Source organism: Ornithodoros turicata, unplaced genomic scaffold (assembly GCF_037126465.1).
Source record: "Ornithodoros turicata isolate Travis unplaced genomic scaffold, ASM3712646v1 ctg00000843.1, whole genome shotgun sequence".
Classification (NCBI taxonomy): domain Eukaryota; kingdom Metazoa; phylum Arthropoda; class Arachnida; order Ixodida; family Argasidae; genus Ornithodoros; species Ornithodoros turicata.
Window position 1 is genome coordinate 793,848 of NW_026999404.1, and position 25,574 is coordinate 819,421.

The following is a 25,574-nucleotide window of genomic DNA, read 5'->3' on the forward strand; positions in this document are numbered from 1 at the left end:
TTCACACGGCTGCACAAGTGTCACAAAAGGGGCGTACGCCTCCTGTTTTCAACAAATCAGGGGAGCAAACGACGTCGTTCGGGAGGTTAGCTGGCTATAGGACTGTGTTATGCATGGAACGTGCAATGCGACCTCTCATGACTGATTTTGATTAACTTCGGCAGATGGCGCCAGCTGCTCGGTGGAGAATGTAGCAACATAGCAACTGCCCTAACTGCCCCTAGCACGGAGAAAGTGTGTGTTTTGCAGGCTTGCGATAGATGGCGCGGAATCCCCCTTGCGCACCTCGATGAACGAAACAGTAGGAGCGGCCCAGCGAGCTGCGTGGTTCTGAATGAAGCCCAGTGATGTGCGCAGTATTTAAACACATTCTTTTTAAAATTGTATTGAAATATGCAGTAAATCCTTGTTATAACGAAATCCCTTTTTTCGAATTATCCCTTTATTCGGAGTCTCAAGTTTTAGTGAAGTCAGTCAAGCTTTATTCAAAGTCTATTCGCTGTCTGTTCTGTACGATAGCAATGCACGCGTTTCGATCACGATTCTTCGAAGTGTCCGTCTCCGCTTAGTGCGAAGGGCAAGCAGGCGATAACTCGCACTTCAAATCTCAGCATAAGTCCTTTTTTTCCTTCTCGTCCTCAGTTCCTGTCTCTCACTTTTTCTCTATATAAATTAAAAGGCTGCCAAGGTCCTCACTACCAAGGTTTGTTTGCATGAGGCGGTGCATGCGCTGTTTATGCGGCACATCCGTTTCACCGAACTGTCTCTTATACCGAATTATTATATGGCTCTGCTGACTTCGCTATGAGGGACATTTTACTGTGAATTCCCGTATTTCTATGCTTAAGTGTGCCGTCCACAGAATTGTATTTCCGTTTATATTAGGTACCGGTCTTGAGTATTTATTACCGTGAGTACCCCGTAGGAATAGGTCAATATTTCGCAGAATGCGTGACAGATATTGTCCTCCGTGAGATCCTAAATTTCAGGAGTAGTTGCAAGATTGGGAACTCCCAGACTTGGAGACGGCCCTAGGGGATGGCCAAATATCATGTGTAGGGTTCCGCGTTTTCAGTTTTAATAATAATAATAAAAAAAGAAAGAATAAAAACTACGCCGGTAGTGTTTCTTTTGTCTTTCTTTTTTTTTTTTTCATCATTCGTTTTTAACCGAGAAACGCCGAATACAAAGGAATGCCCGAATAAAGATTAGAGGGTCACACTGCGATAAGCTTAAATGAGCTCTGCTTTTACGACTTCGGTACCAGCACTTCGCTATGGAGCAATATTTTTATTTATTTCTGTGTTAGCGCCGCGAAGCAACTGCGGCTATGAGCGGCGTACAGACGTGGACAGATGGAGAGAGGACACCAGGAAGGAGTGGGAGACAGCGTGGTTAGTATGCGTCCTGGGGGCCGACTTCAGGGGGAACTGTGCCAACATGTGTCTGGAAAATCTTCGGAAAACCCGGGGAAAACCTCACGGAGCAATAAAGTGTTCGTTCTGTGACGTCTCAAGGGCTAAGTTTGTATGGTTTTTGAATTTTAGGCTGCGCTGAGGGACACAGTTTTGAAATTTCGTTGCACCAGCTCCAGTGGCGTAGTGGTTAGGCTGTGGTTAGTGGTTATCCCCGTAAAAGCTTCTTGCTTCGCTTTCATTGAAACCCCGCACACAGATATTTTATTATTTATTCATTTATTATTATTTTTATTATTATTCTTCAGATTACTTTTATTATAATTCGAGCTAAATCACCTAGCTGTTGCAACGGTGAAGTGCCATGAATACTCGTATGCCAATAAAAACTCTTCTCTCGCTCAATCACCGGCCACGACAATAGCATTTTCTGAAGCGGAAACTTTGTCGTTCCAATCTATATAGAATTACAACACGAATCTATAGAATTATGTGTTGTATAGAATCTATACAACACGTAAAATTTGCCGTCGAAGCGTGAATCGCGTTTATTTATTAGCCAAAAAACTCCGTTGATTCAGATTCTCCAAGAGTATGTGACATCATCAAGGAGTCTGCGTCTTTCTCTAAGCAACAGCGGGCGAGCGTCTCCGCTCTTCACCCAACGATGGAAGTCTGCCAGCAGCTGTGGTGAGGAGACGGAAATCGACCATCGAGAAGCAATGTTGCCAGACGCAGCGGGGTAGATTGGGCACCACGTTGAGTCATTCTTGGCCTTCTTCTCAAAACTAGAAATTAGTTTTATGATAATTCCGCTGCTGCGTTTAGATGGACGGATATATCGACTGAAGGCCCCTGTCGACTGATCGTTAAGGTCGACTGGCGACGGTTTACATGACTGTCGACTGATCCCGGACTGAAGCGCCACCGTTGTCTTCGACTTGTAACCTTGAAATTTTGATACGTTACACACAACTTTGTCATCGCGTGATGTTGATGTTGGCGGAAAAAACCAGCATCATCAATCAATAATCATAATTGCCACCGCTAGAATTCTTTTACTTCACAAATACTTCTGCAGCCTTTTGGACTGCCATTATTTTCATACTCAGAAAGCCGTCACTTGTACTCTTCTCTTCTTCTTCTACTTCTCCTTCCGTCTCTGGCCCTCACCCAGCTATTCCATTCCGTGTCGAGGGAAGACGAGGCATCCGGCAGTGACGTATGGGAAGTGCCTGAATATAACGCGGCTTACGTAGCGAAATTCAGTCGACATTTGTCGTCTGAACTACCCAAGCCGAGCGACTTTACTGTGTCGACTTCTCTTTGAACTCGACACAGACCGGTTTACATCCAAACGTCAGTTAAGTCGACTTGTGTTGTCTTCATGTAAACGCGGATATGGAGAAAGAATATCTTGAGAACACGTGGATTCCAAAGACATTCGGTAATATTCTGAAGACAGCAGGCTTAGTCCGCAATGCACTTTAATGGAGTGAGCAAACCCAGGTACTAAAACCCAAAACGCAATTACGTTTTCTGATGAGAATGCGGCCCGAATCTAGAGAGCAGCGAAGGGCACTCTTATATATGTTTGCGTTTTGACTCACATTTATAGGCGCCACGATATTACGGTGTCGTGGTGAACACTCAGCACATTCTTATGGAATGTGCACTCTACGGCCCGCAAAGGCGGATACTGTGTGATGAGCTTGCCGGTATCAGCAAGAGACCACTCAATTTAGCTGCACTCATTGGCCCCTATGAAGATCCTGTGCTCCATCGTCGGGTTCTTCACCTGTTCATGGACTTCCTGTCATCCACTAGGTTGCTCCAGACGCTTTGTTATCATGTTGTCGACCTTCCTTCATCATCTTCACATAACGTTCCACGTGCAACGAGGTATATAGGGTACCGCACCGCCGCGGTGAAACACTCCATCTCATCGTCAGCATCTATTGTTGTTGTTGTTCCGAAACACAATATACCGATAAGTTGATTTAACGAAACGCACGTCATTTACCTTCTGTTTACGGTTCCCCTGGTACGCCTTTTGTTCTGTTTCTGCATGCCACAGTCCACTTTTCTCCCGAAACTCGTTGATTATTCGCCGACACTTTTAATAACTACGTCGTCATCGTACAGTATTGCTAACGTGACTATGCAACGGGTACTGTCTCATTAGTCGACGTTTGTTATAGAATACTCTTAATCACATCAATATGGACATTCACGTATCACTGACATCTACCGCACAGGCACACGGACCATACCTGCTCGCAGCGTCGCTAAACACCCCATGGATCCCCACCCACAAATGTATTTCCCACCTCTATCCAATTTCACAAAAGCCCGCTTAAACCGATACCCTTTTGTTCCTTTTGTGCGCACATAACCTCTTTTCTTCACTCCCTGTATTTGACTAAGCACGGAGAACGACTCTACAAAAAAAGGGAAGAAAGCCCCCTCCCGTACATGTCGGCCATTGTTGTTACGTACAATGTTGCCGGAGGTGTAGGCTTGGAACTCGCTAAAGAATAGTCCAGGACTGTCCAGGTGTCCGTAGGGCTGGTGCATATTGATGAGTTATAGCAGAGGGCAGCTTATGCCAAGTGCTGCTTTAGCAGAGTGCTGGATTAGTGCCCATATCGCTGAGGGTTTCCAGAAGTGTTCCTCTTGAGAGCTGTTCAAGTCCTTGAGGACATGTCACGAGGACCACGAGTGTCAACCTGTTCCCGTTTATCTTAAAGGCGGAGTAACACGATCTCATCACCTGATACGGAAGCTTGACAGTGGAAGATCGTGTCAGAGCCCTCCTTGTCTTTAGATTCTTTTGAAGCGTTAACTTAGGATTCCAGTTATTTTCTCCTTTGTGATCCCCCTTTTTGAGTCATTAGTCTACGTCTTCAGGCGGCTGTTCCTATGTAAGTAATAATGACAATATTATGCCGCTTTAGTCATAGTACTACATATTATCTACGTGACTATGTAGTCACATAACAGTACATACCGCGTGTAGCGCGGCACATTTCATGAAGTACTATACGGAGGGGATTTGATGAAAGGCACTTGTCTCGGAAAGGTTAGACCCTGTGCATGTACTGGGCTATCTATCATGGCAGATGCGTACGCAGATGGTATGCGCGGCGGTAAACTGTAAGAGGTTTTTTTTTTTTTTTACTGATTTTTTTTTTTATTTGTCATCACTAGGAAACAAGGAACAAGAAAAACCGTGGGGCGTGTCCAATAGCTTTCGCTAGTACAGGCTCATGCCCCGCGGGGTAAATGGAACAGAAAAACAGGAGAGATAAATAATGCAACAAACAGTTACATTCCTGGGTTCAAATAGGCTGAAGTGTCCATAAGGTATCGTCGTAGCATGTTGCGGAATGACTGGCTGTTTTTAACCTCAAGAGGCATAGAGTTCCAGAGTCGCGGCCCAAAACACACTGTCAATCTCGTACCATACATATTTTTTTGGCCGATATAACATAAAGTCATTCGACATGACGCTTCGGTTACCTCTTGGACATTTTTGAAATATGTTGTTATTAAAAGGAACGTTATTCTTTACAATTGACTCTACAAGTAAGGCACGACGCTCTCGAATAAGATCAGGTGGTGGGAGAATATTCAAAGAATTAAAAAACTCAATACCGGAAGTTCTACTGCCAGAACAAGTAATTAATTGGAGAGAACAAGGAACGCGTGCCTCAACAACTACATATAACATGATAGGAGCACATACTGACCGGACATACGCGGACGTTTCGCTGTATAGGCAAGTTCACGCTATTATTTTGGCTTCTTGGAAACGCCTAGGAGCCATGACGTGTGAGTCGCTTAGATACATTATTTGAAATTTTTTGATCCCACAAAACTATGGCACACACCCACAGTCTTTGACGGGTGCTCTTTGATTTGGTGTTGTTTGCAAACGAAGGGGCTTACGGGTACGTTATATCCACCGGGAGTAGTGATTATAGCGCTCTTACTATATCGAACAAACACCGAAGAGTATTTGATGAGTTGCCCTGCAGAGCCCAATCCCCAAATCCGGACATTTAGCCAGTCCTGTACGCTCACCCCACTGTAGGAAGACATAACAAATAAGGAAAGCTTAAATGCAAAATTTCCATTAAATCACTCGAAAAATTAAATGACGTCACGATGTACGTTCGACAGGCGGACCAAGGGGTGACGACGACGTCTGGTTGTCAGGCGAGTGTATAGTGTCGTAGAGGTCCCTGCTTCCCAAGAGCCAAAAAGTGTAGTTCCCTCGCTTTAGTCAAGGCTGCAACATTCGATGCCCGCCGGGGAATCTCTAGCACTTTTACGCTTCGAGCAAAGGTACCCTGAAGAAGTGTTTCTGACGTGCGGCAAGACGCGCTCACGATACTGAGCCGGTCATAAGCCGGTCATGAGCCGCTGGCCAACTGGGGTTATATACCTAGCTTCTGTACCCAGATACCCAAACACGGCTTTTTACAGCTTTGCTGTTCAGCACGGATGTTGTTAGAGTTCCCTTCCTGTGGTCCATTGCGGTATGTGGATTGCACTATTCACGATGGATAGCCATACCGATGTAAGATTTGGTTCTGCAACGGCAATTGGTTGGTTGGTATAAAAAAGAAAAATAGGGAGATGTTGGCCCAACTCTACATTGGGCCGGTTGCTCAAGCACTCTAATGGTAGCGAGATCTGGTTGCCAAGGAGTCTAAAATGCTGTTCAACCGCTGTGATGCTTTCGTAACTTATTGGATTGGATTAGGTTGGAAAGAAAAATATTGAGATTGTGGTTTCGACTACTGCAGAACGCTTACAGTTGACTGCGCGAGGACCACTAGCGGTTGGTGGGGTTAATGGTGAAGTGACAGGAAAGAAAATGAGCCAGCGAAAAAGAGTGGTGTATCTAATGCGTGGGCGGGATTACTACGCGTGACAGCTAATGGCGAATTCCCCTGTGGTCGTGTTCGTGCAGAGCAGTGTGTGTGTGTGTGTGTGTGTGTGTGTGTGTGTGTGTGTGTGTGTGCCTGTGGTGGTGGTAATGGATTGCTTGCCGTAGTCGGCCACGCTCAGGCGGACAACGTCACGACCATCGCAGAGGGAATCGTGGGTCCTGGGCCGACTTCGTAGAGAACTGTGCCAGTCTTAAAGCGTCTGAGGAAAAGCAATGGAAACCACCCAGACAGCACAGCCGGCGGCCGGATTCTAACTCGTATCACCTCCGAGACTCGGCGTGGAATGCTGTCATAGTAGCCACTAGGCCACGGGAGCTGGTAGTGTGCCGGTGTGGGTTCAGCCAGCACCTCCTAGATAGCAGAACGCCTGTGCCCTATGACCCCTCGTTATTATGACCATGGTCATTCCCGAAAATTTTGGTCATAATGCGGAATTGTCATATTAACGGGGTGGGGGGATTTGCAGAGATTTCACTGCATTGTTCCCCAGGAGTATGGTCGTAAAGCGCGTATGTCAGATTATCGGGGGTCATATTAACGAGGGTTCACTGTACGTCATGCACGGAGGCCTGCGTGAGCTTTGCGAGCTGCTTCGAGCTTTTCCCTTGATCGCTCTTTCATTGACGTCATAGCCTCATCAACAGGCATCAGGCCTCCCTGTGCGACGTCGTGCGCAAGCCTCCTACTATATAGGAGGTGTTGGCTCAGCCCAGGGTGTCGAACCGAAAGTTTTTCGTTCTAGTTTTCGTTTCGGTTCAAAGAAAACGGTTCAGTTCCGGCGTAAAAAAATAACGGTTGGAAACTGGTTCGAACCGGTTCAGTTTCACACGGTGTAAGAAGAATTGATTGCGGCGAAAATAATCCCCTTTATTCTTTCTAACAGTGAGAGAAATAAAGAGAGAGGTTACAAGGTCCTACCATGAGCCTTATAGACAAAAACAAGGAGCCCGTCTTGCGCTCTGGCACGTTGTTGTAATGTGAGGTTTCTGGAGCTTCCTACCCAAACGCAGATGGATGCCATGTATTGTGCACTTGAGGGCCAAATAGTTCAATTTTCCATTTGAACCAAAAACCGAAAACATATTTTCGGTTGCCCGCCTCCAGAGCATAAAATTTTGTTTCTGTTTTCGTTCCGTTCCGGTTCGCCCAAAAATAACATCTTTTTTTTTTTTTCGGTTCGCTCCGGAACCCTGGTTCAGCCTGTATAGAAACAAACGAAGAGCGAACGGAATGACCAACGAAACGCGACGCACATTAGATTGAGGCGGCCGTGTGACATGTATACGCTCAAGACAGTGTAACTACAACGACCAGCGGATAAGTTTCACCTTCGTCGCGAAGCCGTTATGCATCAAAAGATGATGTCCCAGAAATATTTGACAGTGGCGCGCAGAACTCTCGATGCATGACTTGGGGGGTCCCACGACCAGAGTGACTTTGATGACATCATAAGGCCGGTCGGCCAGTGCTGCCAACTCCGACTGCCAGGAGGCGAAGGGCTTGACTATAGCGTTCACATATAGCATCGCTAACGCCTTCCATAACACCGCATATAAAGCAGTTTAGGGAAGCCGCTTTCCCGAAAGTTTGCGTCGCTTTCTGTCACTTTTATTTCTCCGGTATGTTAATTTTTTAACAGCAACAAGACGTTCGTCTGCCTAGCATTTCCTCACCCCCAAAAAAACGTACCCTCCCCCTTTCACTTAACACACTCAAGTCAGCTTTCGTTAATTTTATCTCCTAAAGTTCAATCTGCGACTTCAAAAAGAAACATACACCGGCCCTATAATCTGATCGAGTCTGCGTTCGAGTCCATGATCTTCGAGTAATCCGCCAGCGATTTAGGTAATTACTGAAATTTCCCGCCAATCTAAGCCATTAAAGCACTGGACTAATTCGCGAAAAATGTCCCGTGGTCCATGATGGTGTGCAGCGACCCCGTGCGGTAATGGCAGCCGGCAGCGTGTCCATTTCCTCACAATTTAGGCGCAGTCATGAAAGTGTGGGGTTGCTGCCCCAGATGAACCGCGAACGTAATGCTGTTCTAAATTAGTCGCAGCAGCGCGATTAGAAAGACGGGAAAGTTCGCCAAGTTTTGAGGACATCTTCATTTTCGGTGGGGAGCAATCTATATAGCGATAAGGCGAGCTTTAAGGTCGACTACTGGGATGTAGTAAAAGTTTGGGAAGCAAAACGGTGTAAAAGAAGAACTCGTAAAGTACCGAGGAAGTACCAGTATAAGAACTTTTATAACGTGAAGAACGGAGAAATAAAAATAATAAAAACTGTCGCGAAAATGTAGCGCCAGATAAAGCGCCGAAAGTGCAGTAGGGGGCAGAGTATCTTAGGGCTTTTAATTAGGGTTTAGGGCTTTTTAGGAAAAAATATGTTCCAGTCGTTTCAAATCAACCTGGGTATATTGTCATGTTTCATCTCCCGTTTCCCCTTCACTTCTGTTGTTTTCTCGTGTCAAATATCGTTCACTCCAATTCTGCGTTCCGGCAAAGGAAGTCGGCCTCAATCAACTAAATCGAGTCAATCAACGTGTGTGAAGAAGTCAATGAATCAAGCAACTGCTACCTTCATGACATAATGATTGGTGTGAAAGTCATGTGGCTTATATACATGTGGTTGTTTGTATGGAGAGTGCATCCAGTATGGCTGCGATAATCTCTCAACAACAACAACAACAACAACAATAAAAACTGAAACAGGCATTTGGTGTGGTATAGGGATTTCATTGACTTGTGTCAGACTCCCCCCCCTGACAGTGATCCCGGACACACGGGTTTAGAAAAATTCAAAATATTGGCACACACACGAATAACCTAAAGCATGTCTTTTGTAAAAAAAATATCTCCAACTAGGATTTTAAAGAGCACTAAAGTGAAAAAAAAAGTCAAGGTAACGACACCTTTCATTCCACGAGGAGAAATTTTTACACTTTAGTGCCCGTTTATACGCGAGATCTACATCGTGATTGGATAATGGAAATTTGAATTCTGAACGCGCAGAAGCGGACGTACGACTACCGTTGCAGACGACAGCAACAGCTCCTATGAAAACGCGTGGAATGATGATGATAATCAACTTTAGAAAGAAGCACTGCCCGTGGGACATTCACCGCTTATACAAAAATAGTAAGGTAAGCTGAAGTACAAAGTATTGCAGAAATTGAGGAAGCAATAACCGGGCCGATGAGTAGCGCCACCACTAGCTTCCAAATGCGGCGCTGACATGGTCGTTATAATCTAGTAGGTCGTGCTCAATATAGTGAGTGCCCTCGCGCCACGAAAGCGTACAACGTACGTACAGACACACAAACGTTCCAATCTCTAGTAGACGCGTCATCAGAGGCCAAACCATCTCCACTCGGAAGGAGAGACAGAACCGGGAACACAAGCGGTCATTCCTTGTGTCGCCCCCGTGCGGCGATAATTAATGACGGAGACCATTGTCACGGTCGAGAGATTAATAATAATCGCGTCACCGAAGAAGTAAATAAAGCGAAACTAGGCGATGAGAACGAGGTTAATGAGGCGAAAACGCATCATCTGCTGACATCCATAGTTGGCAGACGCAGTTGGAACAGAGGGGAAGGAGGTGTTTGAAGATAACATGGCGTCAACCGGAAGAACCCATCTGGCTTCCGGTGTCCACGCGAGTGTTTTGTGGCTCGGCTCGGCTTCTCTCGAATGCAAATTCGGACGGAAGCGGGACGCTTTAAGCGACACGCGTGAAAAGAGTGGGGGGAGAGAGGGTCATCACTCGTTCCTGAGGACGTACAAAGAAATTTGTTCGAACTTGGTCACTCGAATTTTTCTTCCTTTCTCTTTTTATCGCCTCACCCAGCAGAAAAAAGTAGACCTAAATGGATGAAAACTTTTTCCTTCGAGTGGATGTCATCGCAAGCATAATCGAGTGCTCTAGTTTCTACGAATCTGATGAATGACGACTGCGTGCTGATGAAGTATGGTGTGAAGTCAAGAAGAGTGTCCGTCCGTCCGTGACGGTCTCCTGTGAAGCGTGCTTTCACTGCACTGGCTCAGTGTATGCAGGCGAAGAAACTAAGCAATTATCCTGATTTTTTTAACGAGCAGACCTGATGTTTTTTTTAATTTCGTGTTAGCGCCGCGAAGCAACTGTGGCTATGAGCGGCGTACAGACGTGGACAGATGGAGAGAGGACAGCAGGAAGGAGTGAGGGACAGGGGGCCTTAGTGTGCGTCCTGGGCCGACAGACTTGACGTTGCGGCTCTGCTGTAATTTACTATGATGACAGTGAAGCTGGTCCCCCATGTTTGGTTAGACATACACGAAGAAGGCTCTCGGTAGAAAACGAAAATTAATGCATTGAATTAAAAAAGAGAAAGAAAAGGCTGAACTATTGCTTTCAACACGCTTCGCCTCATCACAGAATATGTCTCTTGGTCCTTAAATTTGGCCGGCGTCCACGCTACTTCAACTGCTCAGCAAAGTATGGTACTCTCGAAGGTCCTCACTCACGTCCTTTAACGCGAATGCCGAGAGCGTCACCATGCGAAAAACCGCCACGGCTTTAACAAAGTCACCCGCTAGAGTACATTCAAATAAAACACCCCTCTACATATCCCGTCGAACATCGCCCGAACTGCGTGCATTCTATTGACATCGACCTTATTAGCATGCACTGCGCTCCTAGCGGCCGTCCGCACTTCTATTTGGAGCGGTGTTACTGCTATATATTATTATCTTTTTTTTTTGTTCCCTCGCTTTTGATACGCTAAGCCCAATCGCCATTTGTGTGCATGTCGTCGCGAGCTGAAACTTACAAGTCTGTTCACAATGGAGTAGGAAGGACATCTGTTGTAAGCTTTATGTGTACTTTGCGTTTCTGCAGTTTTGTCGTCTGCTTATTTATATTCCCGCCATGAGTGAGTACCATTCGGTCGGGAGCGTGAATGAGAGCATATTTTAAGGAAGGGATGTGAATGAATATTTCGGAGAAGATAGATTGCCCGGTAATACATCTTTTAGCGGGAAAAAAGAGGTGAGGTTCACGATTTTTGTTTTGTTTACGGGGAGTGATCTTGAATATGAAACAGTATAAACGGAATTTGTCGCTGATTTCTGGTAGCACGACCTTTCTTAACTCCACAGAGCTATAGGTGCGCGCTATTGTTTTTGTTTGGCTGTGTTTTACTCGCAATTGGTCAAACCCACAGTCGAATTTCACACTGGACTTGTCAGACATTGAATTGGCCGTACAGAGTAGAAAACGGGTGCTGTAGTCAGCTCTTATTTCACGAGACTTCTTCAACTTTGAACACGAAAGGGGCATACGAAAAGACGGAAATCAGAATTAATCAAAACGAAGATGAGGAACTCATCAAATACGATTTAAATCGGATTTTGGGCAAGCAACAAAAACAAATTGAACTATTACGCCATCTTCCAATGCCCCTTTCACTGAAAAAAAAAGAAGGAAGGAAGGAAGAAAAAAAAAAAAAACACTCCCATGTCATCGTAGACGACAAGAAAAATTCCGAAGCGCGTAACGACGACACACTGAAAGCAGCACAATACGGCGAGCTGCTCAAATCGGTTGGCAACCATTACACGAAGGCGGGAGAGGCGATTCACAATCCGGCAACCCTGGTACACAGAAAAAAGAAAAAAGAACGACGTTCGAACGCCAAAAATCCGTAACAATAAATAAATATCCCCGCAAAACGGCTATAAAGAACTCCCTTCCCGCTCTCTTTTTTATTGTTATCGTCATCGCCGACGTCGTAGGTCAGATAGCGAAACCAAAACCGGGATTGTCACACACCAACATCGCCCCCTAGCGGGAACATTTCCACGCTCGGGCTGCTCCGCGTGTTTATTTGTATTGTTAATCACCGGTCTCTTTGTATGGAAGGGGAGGGTCTGACCTCCCAGGCCGATTCTATTGAGCCTAGTGGGCTGTGGAAGCGAGGGGAGCAAAGAGGGGGGAGAGCTCCTTTTCTTTTTTAGCTGCTGGAGGGCGGTTATGGTCTAACACCTCCAATCTCGAGTGAAAAGGTCGGATTTGGCGAAGTATTTTTCGACTGTGAGACGCCTACAAAGGAGAAATTAACCCATTATTTAAAAGGAACCAGAGGAAAACGTTACGAAATAAAGTTGCGACGAAGACAACGAGCAACAGGAACAACCCCGGTATAAATGGATGTAATGACGTCATATCTTCTCTGGAAAGAGACTGCGTGGTCCTATTGGTTCTCAGGATCACGTTACCTCTCCGGAGGCTGTCAGACGGTACCCGGAGGTACCCGGGTTCGAATCCCGGTGCCGGCTGTGCTGTCTGGGGTTTTTCCTGGGTTTTCCTCGGACGCTTTCAGACATATGTCGGCACAGTTCCCTTAGAAGTCGGCCCAGGACGCACATTCCCCCAGGGCGTGAGTCGTGACGTTGCCCACATACGTGAGGCCGACAACGGCAAGCCCTATCACCACCACCACCACCACCACCAGCATCGGAGTGGCATGCCATGATATCTGACCAGCACCACTTCGGGAATCGTAATTTCTGCACGACTATTAGTTCTGCTGCAGTAATGCATCGGCCACAGGGCCACAAGGAGTACAAGGAAGTACAAGTACAACATTGCCATACAAATGGTTTGGGCTGAGGTCAAGTCTACTGTACAAAGCTGCACACAGTATTTTTGAGGGGCAATTGCAACTTCGATCATTTTATGACGTGTGTCATGGACATGAAATCAATGTAACCTCGATAGCACGTTGCGTGCTAAGCAATTTTAGCGTGATTGTTCGCTGAGCTCAAGGTCGCGGGTTCAATCCCGGCCGAGGACGGTAGCAATGTGGAAGAAGTAAACATTGCTTCTTCCAGCACAGTGTGTCGGAGATTTCCAGCGCACGGAACCCCAGGTGGCAGACCCTGCGGCAGTGCAGTATGTAGCCAAACAAGTGTAGGCGGGTTCACCTTACGTGAAGCTTTACTTCAAATTATTTTTAATTTAATCGGAGACATAGCCCTCTGAAACACTTGGTCCGAGACTGACCCGATATTATCTGGACAACAATTCGCGATAGAACACCGAGCTTTAAATCCTACCACCGACAGTGCGGTCTGACGTTTTCCCAGGGTTTTCCGAAGACTTTCCAGACGAATGTCGGCCCACTTCTCCCTGAAGCCGGCGCAGGTACGCATACTAACCCCTTGTCACCCGCTCCTTCCTGCTGTCCTCTCTCCATCTGTCCACATCTGTACGTCGCTGCCACAGTTGCTTCGCGGCGCAAACACGGAAAAACGATAAAAATAAAAACGCAGCTTTATTTTTGTCTTACTGACCATTTTGAACCCTATGCTTCAGCATTACCTGCACCTTCAGTGAGTCCGCCCACCGTTTTCATAAAGACGTTCTCGCTAATGTTGTTGGTAATAGTGATGACTTGGACATCATAACGATACCGCCGTCACTAAACGAGATTCTGCGATGGAAAGAGAGGGCGCGGTCCAATCACGGATGGCCCTACTGTACTTCCGGTTCCGTTCGAAGGACACGCGAATGCCGCCATCACTGATGAGCACATGGCGTGCTCTATTCTGACAGAGTGGGGCATTAAGCGCCGTTTTGCATGTCAGACGGTTATTGGACTTATAGGCAGCTTGCCTCACATTACTACGAGGGTACTCCGGGTAAATGTCTGCCGACGCTGTAAAAGGTACCGACGAGCAAATGTGGAAACGAAATTGCATCACGATACCGGTGATTTTTTTTTTATTCCGCGTTAGCGTGGCGAGGCAACTGTGGCTATGAGCGGCGTACAGATGTGGATAGATGGAGAGAGGACAGCAGGAAGGAGTTGGGGACCGGGGGGAGTTAGTATGCGTCCTCGGCCGACTTCAGGGGGAACTGTGGCGACATTCGTCTGGAAAGTCTTCGGAATACTCAGGGAAAACCTTATACAGCACACACCCGGTGGTAGGATTCGAACCCGCGACCTCCAGGCCTTCAGCACGGCATTGGCTATCACCAACGAGCAGGGCGCCTTGACGCGTTCGGCAAACCGATCGGTGAAAAGTGATGTACCGATACAAATAACACTATACAGCAGTTGACATGCATCATGATAACATGCGGTAGGAATGCTAGGCATACAATGGAAAATGACAATGGAATTATCGCTTTTTAACATACAATGGAAATTGATGTTCTGAGGCTGGAACACTGAAGAAAGGACAACACAACCGGCAAGCCTCAACTAGAGTAGCTATTTCGCTGTACCTTAGCTCGTGGATTATGAAATGTCCAAACCCTATCCGTGCTAATCCCCATTGAGAACGGCAACACGTAGAAGATGAAATGTAGCATACTCAGATCATCGTTGCTCGATGCGCACAAACAGCACACCACAACACCAGTCAGACGAGGATAAACGAGCGGCGTAAAAAGAATGCATGAAAAAAATCTCGTTTGTTTTGCGAAATTGTTTTTTCTTTCATTGTTTTTTTTTTGCACTATGTGTTTGGGAGGCACGTAATCGACAGTAGATGCGTCGGCAGTCACTTCCCTTCTTAGACGGTGTTCTGTAAAGGTGGCTTCACCGTGCGGAACGCAAGCCACGAGGGTAAGCGCACTTCACCGGCTGAAGATTTCCATACGCAATCTACAGGACCTGACTCCCCTCTTCGTATACGCTTCGGAATCTAGGGATATCAAAACTGAGTCATGTACGGCCAACACAAGTGATAAAAAGATAAAAACATGGAAACTACTGCTCGCGACACGGTTGCCTGATATCGCCGATATGTTGATGAGGAGACACTGAAATCGATGATGACGACCATGCATGGCAGAGAAGCAATGTTGCCAGATGTGGGTGTAAATTAGGGTCCTCGTGACGTCGTTCTTCTCCAATCTAGCAATTAAATTTATAATACTTTACAGCATAAATTTGGCAGGGTTCTGAAGACACGGGACTTAGTCCGCAGTGGCAGTCAAAAGAATCAAAGGCAGCCAACAGTGCTGGGTACGCAATCATTGTAATAATAAATACGATGTGTACAACATACAACATATGACAAAACGTGAACGGGCAAAGGCGCCCATTATGTACTAATGTGGGGGCGATAGAGTTCACCAGAAGTTGCATCTCGCCGCAGGATTCAACTTAGCCCCGACTTTGCAGCGAAACACTCTGGCGAACTCCTCAAAGTTCATCAGCGCCAAGTTGGTCAAGACAGCGCTAGGCACAATTCTCAGCTTCTTCTGCAAGCGCATTATGTCGCTGCGTGGATGGTGATCGCACGTTGAAAGCGCGTAGTTGACGAAGAACAACGTCCTCGCGTCCAGCACCTTATGCTTGCTCACTTTCATTTTCAAGCGCGAAGGCGCGCGCTCCAGGAAGGAGTCGTACAGTGGAGACAAGAGAGCCACCTCGCGGACGATTCTGTTTATGTCGACGTAAAGCTCCCAGTTCCTCATATCAGCATTGGGCCAGTACATGCGCGCATACTGGTCAATCAAACAGCTCTTCAAATTCTTAAAATTGGTCGAGGTCTTGTCGCCCCACCAGAGCCCCAGCCCGAACTTCTCGTCGACGTACGCGCCGAACTCGTCAACGGCCCTCAGCACGCCCTCCAGTATCGGCCTTCCAACCACAGGGACGAAGCCGCTGTCTATTACGTTAGAGACGTGGCTCAGGAACCCAACGATGGCTTGCGGTATAAACACCACGTTCCTCAGGTGGAAGTAGACCGCCTTGGGCTCGAAGACGCGACCTGGGTACTTGGCGTCGAAGTCCAGGTTGGGAGAGTTGGAGGCAAAGTATATCTTCCTGGTGTGCTTCAAGAGCTTCGCGTAACTCTTCAGCGGCTCACTTTCGTTGAGTCGTGGTGACGCAATGCCGTAGTAGAGAGCGGGCCAGTAAAGACTCGGAGCTGTCCCGAAGATATCGTGAGTCATCGACTGGAACTTAACTGCCGCGATGGTCTTCTCGCGTTCTTCAGCCATCCAGGATATGGTTCCGGTACGACGGAGTAAAGATCGCATCAGAGAGCGCACGAGTTGCATGACTTCCTTGTCGTAGTGAGTCCTATAGACGCTGGGGAAGTTCTTGGAAAGCGACATGCGCGCCAGCATCGCTGTGCCGTAGCGATAGACCCTTTCCAGGAGACCCATGCAGGACAGTACGCGGTCGGGGATGCCGCTCAGGCCGGAGTACTCGTGGCTCAGCAGCATCAGAAGCGGGTTCCACCCTGGAAGCATCGGGGACAACAGCGCAACTATTCTCAATCCGATATAGTTGACCGTAGTTAGCAGCGGTGTCTCTTCAATAACCAATGGCAGCTTCTTGAAGAACGCACAGCAAACGCATATGACCAGGTCTTCCGAGGTGTTCCTGGCGTCGCTGAAGACGACGTCCAGAAACGCCTTCCAATTCCACTTGGTTCCGTTCCAGAGTTCGCCGACTTTGATCTTCTCGTATATCGGTAGTGCGTCAACGGAGTTGATCGACTCAAGAAGTTTCTCGAACGCTACAATGTCGCTGGCGATTCTTACACTGGCGTTCGCCGTGGTGCCGAACTTTTGGAACACTTTACTCAATCTCGCTTCGTACGTCGAAACGGGGACACCCGTCAAGTTTCGATGCAGAACGAACCTTCTTAGCAGCGTGTGAGGAGGGATCAAATGAATCTGATGGAACGATGCCACGAAATCTTGGACTAGAACCACTTCTGCAAAAGGACTGAAGCCGAAGTTTCGCTCCATTTTTGCGGTCACCGAAACGATGCTTACATTCCTTGGAGCCTTCTCGTACGGCCAACCTCCGATGCCTATGTCTTGCAAGACGTCTCTCAAGCCATCCCAAGTCGTTTCGCGAATGTCTGTGTACGTGCAGATTCTCAGTAATTCGGTAGATTGGTACATGAAGCTCCAAGAACCGTAGCTATCGCTCGACGCCGCCAGGTGTCGCGAAAGGACGTCGTCAACGTCTGACATGAGCTGAGCAGTGGCGAACTGCGTGAAAGGCTGGTATTGAATCGTCTGCGTTTTGAACCAGGACGCGGAGCAGACAAACGAGTAGAAGTCGTCGCAGGGGTCGACCGAGACGTTAAGACGTCCCCAGAGGTAGTCCGCCTGCCATCTGCAGGCTGCACTGTCACATTCAGAGTCTTCGTTGAGTTCGGGCTCGTGCGAGACCGACTGGTGTACCGCGTTCGGCGGTTGCTGGCGGAAGTACTGGGCTAGGGCCTTCAAGGAAGCCTCTGTCTGTACCTTGAGACGCATCGTCAGGACGGTGCAAAGAATACCGAGCAAGAAGCTGATCCAGATGCAAGTGAACACAGCGCATAGTTGTTTCCGCATGTTCAGGGCCAGTGCGTTCCGAGGCACAGCGGTGCTGATGCCAGCTAGACCAAACTGCGCGTATCCTCTGTTCCAAAGAATGGTACAGCGCAGACCGTTGCTGTCACGCGGTCACAGAACTACTTCTTCTTCCTCTGTCTCTGGCCGTCTTCCACGAAGGGACATTGGCCAGGGCTAAACTATGCCTAAACACGTGGTAAAAAGTGGATCTCAGTGGTTAGCGTGATGGCCATGTCACGTCGAGACTTGGAGGTACCCGGGTTCGAATCCCGGTGCCGGCTGTGCTATCTGGGTTTTTCTCTCAGACGCCTTCAGACATAGGTCGGCACAGTTCTCTTAGAAGTCTGCCCAGGACGCACATTCCCCCAGGGCGTCAGTCGTGACGTTGCCCACCTCTGTGAGGCCGACAACAGCTAGCCCTTTCACCACCACGGCCAAGACCACCATCACCAGTGGTTAGCGTGATGGTCATGCCACGTCGAGACTGGGAGGTACCCGGGTTCGAATCCCGGTGCCGGCTGTGCTGTCTGGGGTATTTCCTGGGTTTTCCTCAGACGCTTTCAGCCATATGTCGGCACAGTTCCCTTTCTCCCTCGGCCCAGGACGCACATTCCCCCAGCCCGTTAGTCGTGACGTTGCCCACCGCTGTGAGGCCGACAACGGCGAGCGCTTTCACCGCCACCACCACCTAAACGTGACTATGTTTCGCAACTACGGCGAGCTCTTTCATTACCACCACCACCACCTATGCCTTCGCCGCGTCTATAAGACAGAGTCCAATCCAAATGACATGGAGCTGCAGGCGCCTGTAGTGGCAGCCACCCTGCTCCAAGACAGTTTTCCTTTTTTTGTTCCTTTTTCAGATAATACTTAGTTACTTATACTATGACTGATGAGGATGATGAATGTGTGTGTACAGACAGTGGACTTGGTCCTCACCGGGATGCCGCCTTCATTCAAGTCTCCGAGATATTTCATGCGGATGCCAAGCGGCTTCCACTGACCACTCTACAGAGGACATTAACGGACCACCTAAATCGCTACGCGCAGTACTTGATTGTTGCAACGGACGCGTCGGTTTCTGCGGAGCGCGCTGGAGCTGGCTTGTACTTCCCACAGCTTGATTTCCAGTTTCCGGTTCGCCTCCCTGACTTTACCCCACCCTTTGACAGCGAGTTGTTAGCTATGGCCCTTGCCCTTAGGAGGGTTCCTCCCGCCTTCGAACAAGTTATCCTGCTGTCGGACTCCCTATCTGTCATTTCAGCCTTGGCGTCGCCCTCAGGCTTCCGGGCGCCCTCAGAGTCATTGGTATCCATCTTGGCTCGGCTTGCCCCACCTCATATTCGCAACGTCATAATCACGTGGATTCCTGGCCACTGCGGACTCACCCTTAACGAAACCGCTGACACCCTCGCTAAAATGTCCCTCTCCGGAGAGATTCTTCCTCTCCTCCCAGTACTTGCTCGCACTTCTGTTGCCAGGTATAGACGGCTCACAAGTCTGTCTCGAGCTGCCCCCCCACGCCCGCCATATGAACACCTCGTCTTTTCGTGGAACCCTAACCTCTGCAGCTCAAGGCAGACAGAAGTCTTGGTGACGAGAGCTCGATGCCTGGCGCTGCCGCTAAATTTTTACCTCCACCGTGCTGGACGGTCTTTGTCCCCTGCTTGCCCCCACTGTGGCCAGGATGAAACAACTGAACACTTCTTGCTAACCTGCTCTCAGCTCGGCCAATTACGCCGCAGATATATCTGGACACCCTTACGCTTGTTAGGAGCCCCACTCTCATTGGCGTCAGTGTTGTCTCTCGGAGCATCACACACTGCGTTGCCCACATACGTGAGGCCGACAACGGCAAGCCCTTTCAACATCACCACCACCACCACACACTGCGCTCTGTCATAGGGCTGTGGTAGCGGGTCTTGCATCCTACATCGTGCTCTCCAACCGCTTCTAGTCACTTCCTTCCTACACTCATACACTTTCACGCACACACACATTCATACAGCCATCCTTTTGGCCCTGCATAGTCGTCATACGCATATTCCTACATACGTGCATATCAAGTTCCTGCATTAGTCATCACATGTCATATATGTCATAAGATACTTGGATCCGACTTGGCCTTAGTTCCCATCATTACTGCACAGACATAAACAAATATCTCACGCCCCTTTTGTCCTGGCCAATCTCCCTTAGTGGCTCACGGCCATTATCTCATTGGTAGAAGAAGAAGAAGAAGAAGAGACGCTGCGGTGCAGTGCGTGTGAGCGTGCGAACGACGCACCATGCGTACATATGAAGACCATGTGAAGAATGAAAAAGTACAAATGTTACATGGACTATGTTATCTAGAAGCGGTAAAGTGATTAACAAACGATGCGATGCAAGACGGACCGACTCGACTCTACCGTCTGAACTGCCCGAAACTGATAACGAATCATGACTGAACAGCGCACAAGAGGGACAAGGAACACAGAACGACACGGACAAGCGCTGACTTCCAACTAAAAGCAGCATTACAAAAAAAGAAAAAAAAAAGCAATGAACAGGTATACAAGAAGAATCGCAACAGTAGATATGTAGCGTGCAAGGAGAATGTAATCTATCAGATTCCTCTCACATGCGGCAAACAATATGTAGGGCAAACGCCGTGGTTGCTAGACTCGTTTACGCGACCAGGCTTTCTATATGTAGATGGCGTTGGTAAGTTCCTTTTTTTTTCTTTTTTTCTAGGCGTGTCGCGAACCGAAAACAACAAGAAAACGACCTTTTGTTAAAAGTCCGTGGAATAGTTCGAATAAAGTTCGACAGGTCTGCGCATGCGCGACTTAAGAACAAGACTTTTCGATGGCTGAAGGAACCTCTTTGTAAATCACTTTACGAACGCGAGAAAAACGTTTTTGGTCTCGGGAACCATATACTGCACACATAAACATGACATGAAACATACGCAACGCACACGGTTTGCAGTCACGTGCTGGGCCGCTATCCTCAGTCCTCAAGGTGTACCTCGTTCTGTACTTGTCTACCTTGTAGTGTACAGTTTATATGTACGCAAACGCCACTGTAATGTTTATACTAATACCATCGTTGAGGTTGTGGCACCATCTCCGCCCTGGCTACTTGCCCTTTGCCGTTTGTGTTTCTTCAGTGGCTCGTGCCATTCATCTCTGTATTTTGCCCCTATAGCTCGCATATACAATATGATAAAAAGGGCACTGCCAGAAGAAACAGAAGGAACGTGAGATTGAGACACACCGATGCGCTAACGTCAAACACTTTATTTTGAAAAACGGTAACCCACCTCCTTAAATACACGTCACCCTACCGGTTGTTTCCTTCACTACTACACTTGTCGAGGTACGCCAGCTCCTTACCTTACAGTGCTATGGAATAACTCTTTAGTCGTTCTATCATGATTTCCCGCGATACACACACACACTGATCCGACATCGCATATAGGCAGCATATAGAATACTTTTTATTCCGTTTCGTGCGGTACCCTTTTAGTTATACGCTCCTCAGAGTTTGTGCAAACTGCTCATCTCCGGAGAGCTAGTGATAGCTACGGAATGGCGAGCCGTCTGCACCTGAGATACAACTATTTCTGAAGCCTTACACGGATTTCAATGTTTCAACGACATCATTCCTGATGTCGTTGAAAAATTGAAACACATATAACACATATAAGGAATCACAAAGGAAGCACAAAAAAGCCAATGCTTTGCTTTTAAAAGGAAAATAAAAAAACTAGTCGAACTATGCGAACCTCGTCGAAAAGTTCGAAGACGAGACAATTGATGTTCTGAGGCTGGAACACATATAGAAAGGACAAATACATACAAAGCCTCAAATGCTTAAGCAATTAATGATGAAATATTGGTAGAGCCGGTAATCCAGAAGATGTGGGTTCGAGCTACCTACAGCTGGCTAACCTTTTCATTGACTTCCACCTTTCATCAATAAGTTCGAAGATTCGTCGAACCATTCGAATCCCCAGGTTCGACATCGAACTTCGTGGTTCGAAAGACGTTCGCGACATCCCTAGTTCCTTTTTTTTTTCCTACCAGCTCTCACTCCACCAATAAAAGGACGTCAAACCTTTCCCAGTGCATCACATAATGAAGCTGTAACGAGATTCATTTGATTGGTTTGAAGCCGTACTATGGCCCGTTTCGCGCATTCATGCCACCCAAAAAGGTCCAACACGTGGGCATATACGCGTAACGTTTCAGGCGTTATACACTACCACTCACACAGGCGGCAGGCACGCCGTATAGTACCTTTCAACCACGTCTATATTAAACCACTATCCGGCATCCCCCAAGCAGCGTGCCTGTGTGTGAAACCTACCGCAAAGCGACCCCTTTGAACACCTATCCACCCGAGCGTAAACAACGACGGCGCATGGTCACGTGGTCACATAGAGTGGATGCAGAGCCAACGTTTCGTATTCAATAGGTGGAGTACAGTGGACGCCGTCTAGCGGAAAGGTCGAGATAAGTTGATGACGCGGCTCCTGTTAGAGTGGACTCTCACGCGCAGAGACCTTTTAAACTCAATGGAGCGTGGACGCTGGAGAAGTTTACGCTGGTCGCGTCTCATATTGGACTCATCTAACGCCACGTCGTAGAGAGAGAGAGTACGTATAGATGCGTGCGACATCTTTGTGGCCGGGATGGGAAAAACAGTTTTGAGTTAAGTATGTAAACGCTGGCAACAACGGTATTGGCTGTGACATCTAGAATATCACTTTGACTATAGAGACGTGCCAGCCGATTCCCCGAACCCATGAATCCTCGAATCCTAGGCAGGAATTTGAGATTCGCGAATCCGGATCCCAGTGCCGAAAACGGCGAATCAAATCTTTCGAATTCTCCAACCACGTTTGTTTGTTTCTTTTTCAAATTGGCGCATCCAGCCAAAAGCCTCATTGGCCGACATGTGTCTTCTTGTTTGTTTCTTGACATTGCTTTTGGACTGAAAGAGTTCAGGCACGAACTGCTACATCACACGTTTAAAAGTAACCTGGTTTTGCTTTTGATTGTTGCTTAGTTTTATGGAAATAATTCCGACTCGAGAATTTATGTATGTATGTATTGTATGTAGTCGATGAATAACGTGTTAAATATATTACGTTTAAGAAGCACTATATTTTCTCATGAAAAAAACTGAAGTATTATTTACTTTGTTTTTCATTAAACAAAGGTACCATATTCTGCTCCAAAACACTTTTCAGTAGAGTTTTTTTTTCTTGCTTTTTAAACTGTTTTTAAAGAAAGGATTCGAAAGATTCAAGATTGGTAAGATTCGTGGATTCGCAGAACCTTCCTTGGATTCGGATCCGGATTCGGATTCGTAAAATTCTGGATTCGTCCCATCTCTAATTTTGACGAAAAGAGGGGCAATTTGATTTTGAATTTAGCCGTATAGAAGCTCACCAATACGGAAACGGGTGCACATGACGTCACAATTCCACGCGGCACCTTCAAAGCGCGCCTGAACGATGAAACCAAGGCAAGGCAACTTCGCTGTATGACAGTTATGATGCGTGGTGAAGTACGCTTTACTGAACGCTCTCGTCCTCTGTTTTTAGCTGTTGTGCACAAAAGAAATGCTGTTATGCGCGTGAATTGTGCCCGCGTAACGTAGGTGTAATGTGGTTTGCTCTGCAATATTCATAACGTCATGGGCTATACATTTAGTGGGTATGATTTTCCAACATTATTACGTTGGTAAATAAAGTTGGTAATCAGTGGTTGCGTCGGTATGCTTACTGTAGTATTAGTATCTAGATTGAAACGACTGCAATACTTCATTCATGTAGACAGCACGGACAATTGTATCCAGAAGTGAAAAAAAAAAAAAAAAAAACGATGTTCATCTGTTGCGTCCTTCGACACGTCGTAAAACGGACGCCACTTTTCCCAAAATGAAGCTTATCAATATTGGCTGAGGGTCAAGAATCCCCTTGCTTCAACCTGGTCAATTTCGCCATCAAGTACTGGAAAACGTTTCGTCACGTTTTTAAAGAACGAACCCACGCCGCTGTAATGCCGCGCTATCCTCCCAATCTGCCGTTTCAGCCCGACTCACTCCGAACTCGATTTTTCATCGTCTGCAATACAGCGGCTCTCCCGTTTCAACGCGGGCACGCGCCTTTTGAAAAAGCAGACGGCAGCACACCCAGCGCAGGATGAAGTGTCCTAAAACCCCACAAACCCTCCTGCCACCACGTTCCGGAGTCATTAATCTTAGGAAAGCGTGAGAATTTACGCCATCTAGCGTCATCTTCATCAATTCCTGCCCGTTGCACAATCGCAGACGACACGGCAAGCAGAAACCAGATACAGCGAGTGCGGTCCGCCTAACGGCGAGACGGCGAGCAACGCGGTCGCGAAAATTGAAAGGAATCGTTTGGTGTGCTGATGGAGAACACGTGTTCTGTGGTCTCTCCTTATGGCCGGCGATACTGGGGGAGATAAAGCTGGATGAGATACGACGGGTGTAATTATTATGTTCTGGGGGAGGAACGGGAGAAGAACAACGGGGGAAGGTGGGATGCGAAAAGAAATATAATACGGCCGGCGTCCGTTCATACGCGCGCAGTCATGTCATATGGGGAGATGGGTGGATTGCTGTGGGGTATTACGTGGCTCTTACAAAGTTACACACATAAATGTCGTGGGGTGGAAAGTGGTGAGAGATCTTTGGTCCAAGTGTTTTTATGGGACCCTTCCGTGAGAGTGAAGCATGGTGTCGTACGTTGCGGAGCTTATGACCACTGTTGCTCAGCGGAAACGGTTCGTACGGGTTGATTTCTATTTTTGTCTCGCTAAACGAGAAGAAAAAACAATGTGCAAGATTCCGGCGATGCAGAATCAAAAATAACAAAGACGGTCCGTTTACTATATACAAATTAAAGACAAGACTTTCATGCAGTAGGCTTCACTTCTTCAGGTTTGAGGACCTGTTACAAGCTTGTCCAGCCACCTCCTATTGATTGCGTTTTGCTTTTGTTTATATTTGTACTGCATTTGTTTGTATTTCTCTTAGCTCTCACCCTTTTCTCTTGTACCATGTGACATGTTTTCGATATATCCTTCACCACTTGTAACAGGTCCTGAAACCTGAACAAGTGCAGCCCACTGCACGAAAGTCTTGTTTTTAATTTGTATATAGTAAACAGTTAATGCTCTTAACCGTCTTTGTTATTTTTGTCTCGCTAACGGAGAAATGGCAGGAGAATGCATTGGAAGCGTAGGAGCTAGCAGAAAGCGTTTTGGAGGACCTTACTAAAGGCAATGTAAAAACAAGACAAAAACAAAACAAAAAGCTGTCTTCTGTAAACAAGTAAATAAAAGTAAAATAAGGAAATAAATATGAAGTGTGTTCGATGACAACTAACTGTGTGTATTGTGTACCAAATATCGCTGCACAAAACTTCGATCACAAGAAATCGCAGCTGACACCTAGTACGTGGTGGGCAAAACACAAAAAGAAAAGAAAAAAAAAAAAACTCCACTCGAGCACGCAACACATTCTTAAAATAGCAATGCCTTCTCCTTGCCTGAGCATCTTGACCCACTCGAACGCATCCCTCCTCACACACCTCAACAAAACTCGTGTTTGAAAACCAGAAGCTGCCCAAACAAATCTCATTTCCAACACAATGCGCTCATCTTCACACTCCCGATGTGGCTGACCCCATGCGGCCTTTTTGAGAGTTCTCTACGCAGACGACAGCTCCCGTTCGCCGACCGTTCCTCGCGCACCTGCACGCTCAAGGGCCGCACTCTGCGTGGCCCAACAAAAGACAGCGAGAGACCGACCACGTGGC

General features: G+C 47.2%; 1 protein-coding gene across 1 annotated transcript; it reads right to left on the reverse strand.

The window, feature by feature from the left end:
- Positions 1–15,499: 15,499 nt before the first annotated feature.
- LOC135375213 (neprilysin-1-like) lies at positions 15,500–17,731 on the reverse strand. Its single transcript, XM_064607929.1, has one exon. The coding sequence runs from the start codon at positions 17,729–17,731 to the stop codon at positions 15,500–15,502; it is 2,232 nt and encodes a 743-aa protein (XP_064463999.1).
- Positions 17,732–25,574: the final 7,843 nt, after the last annotated feature.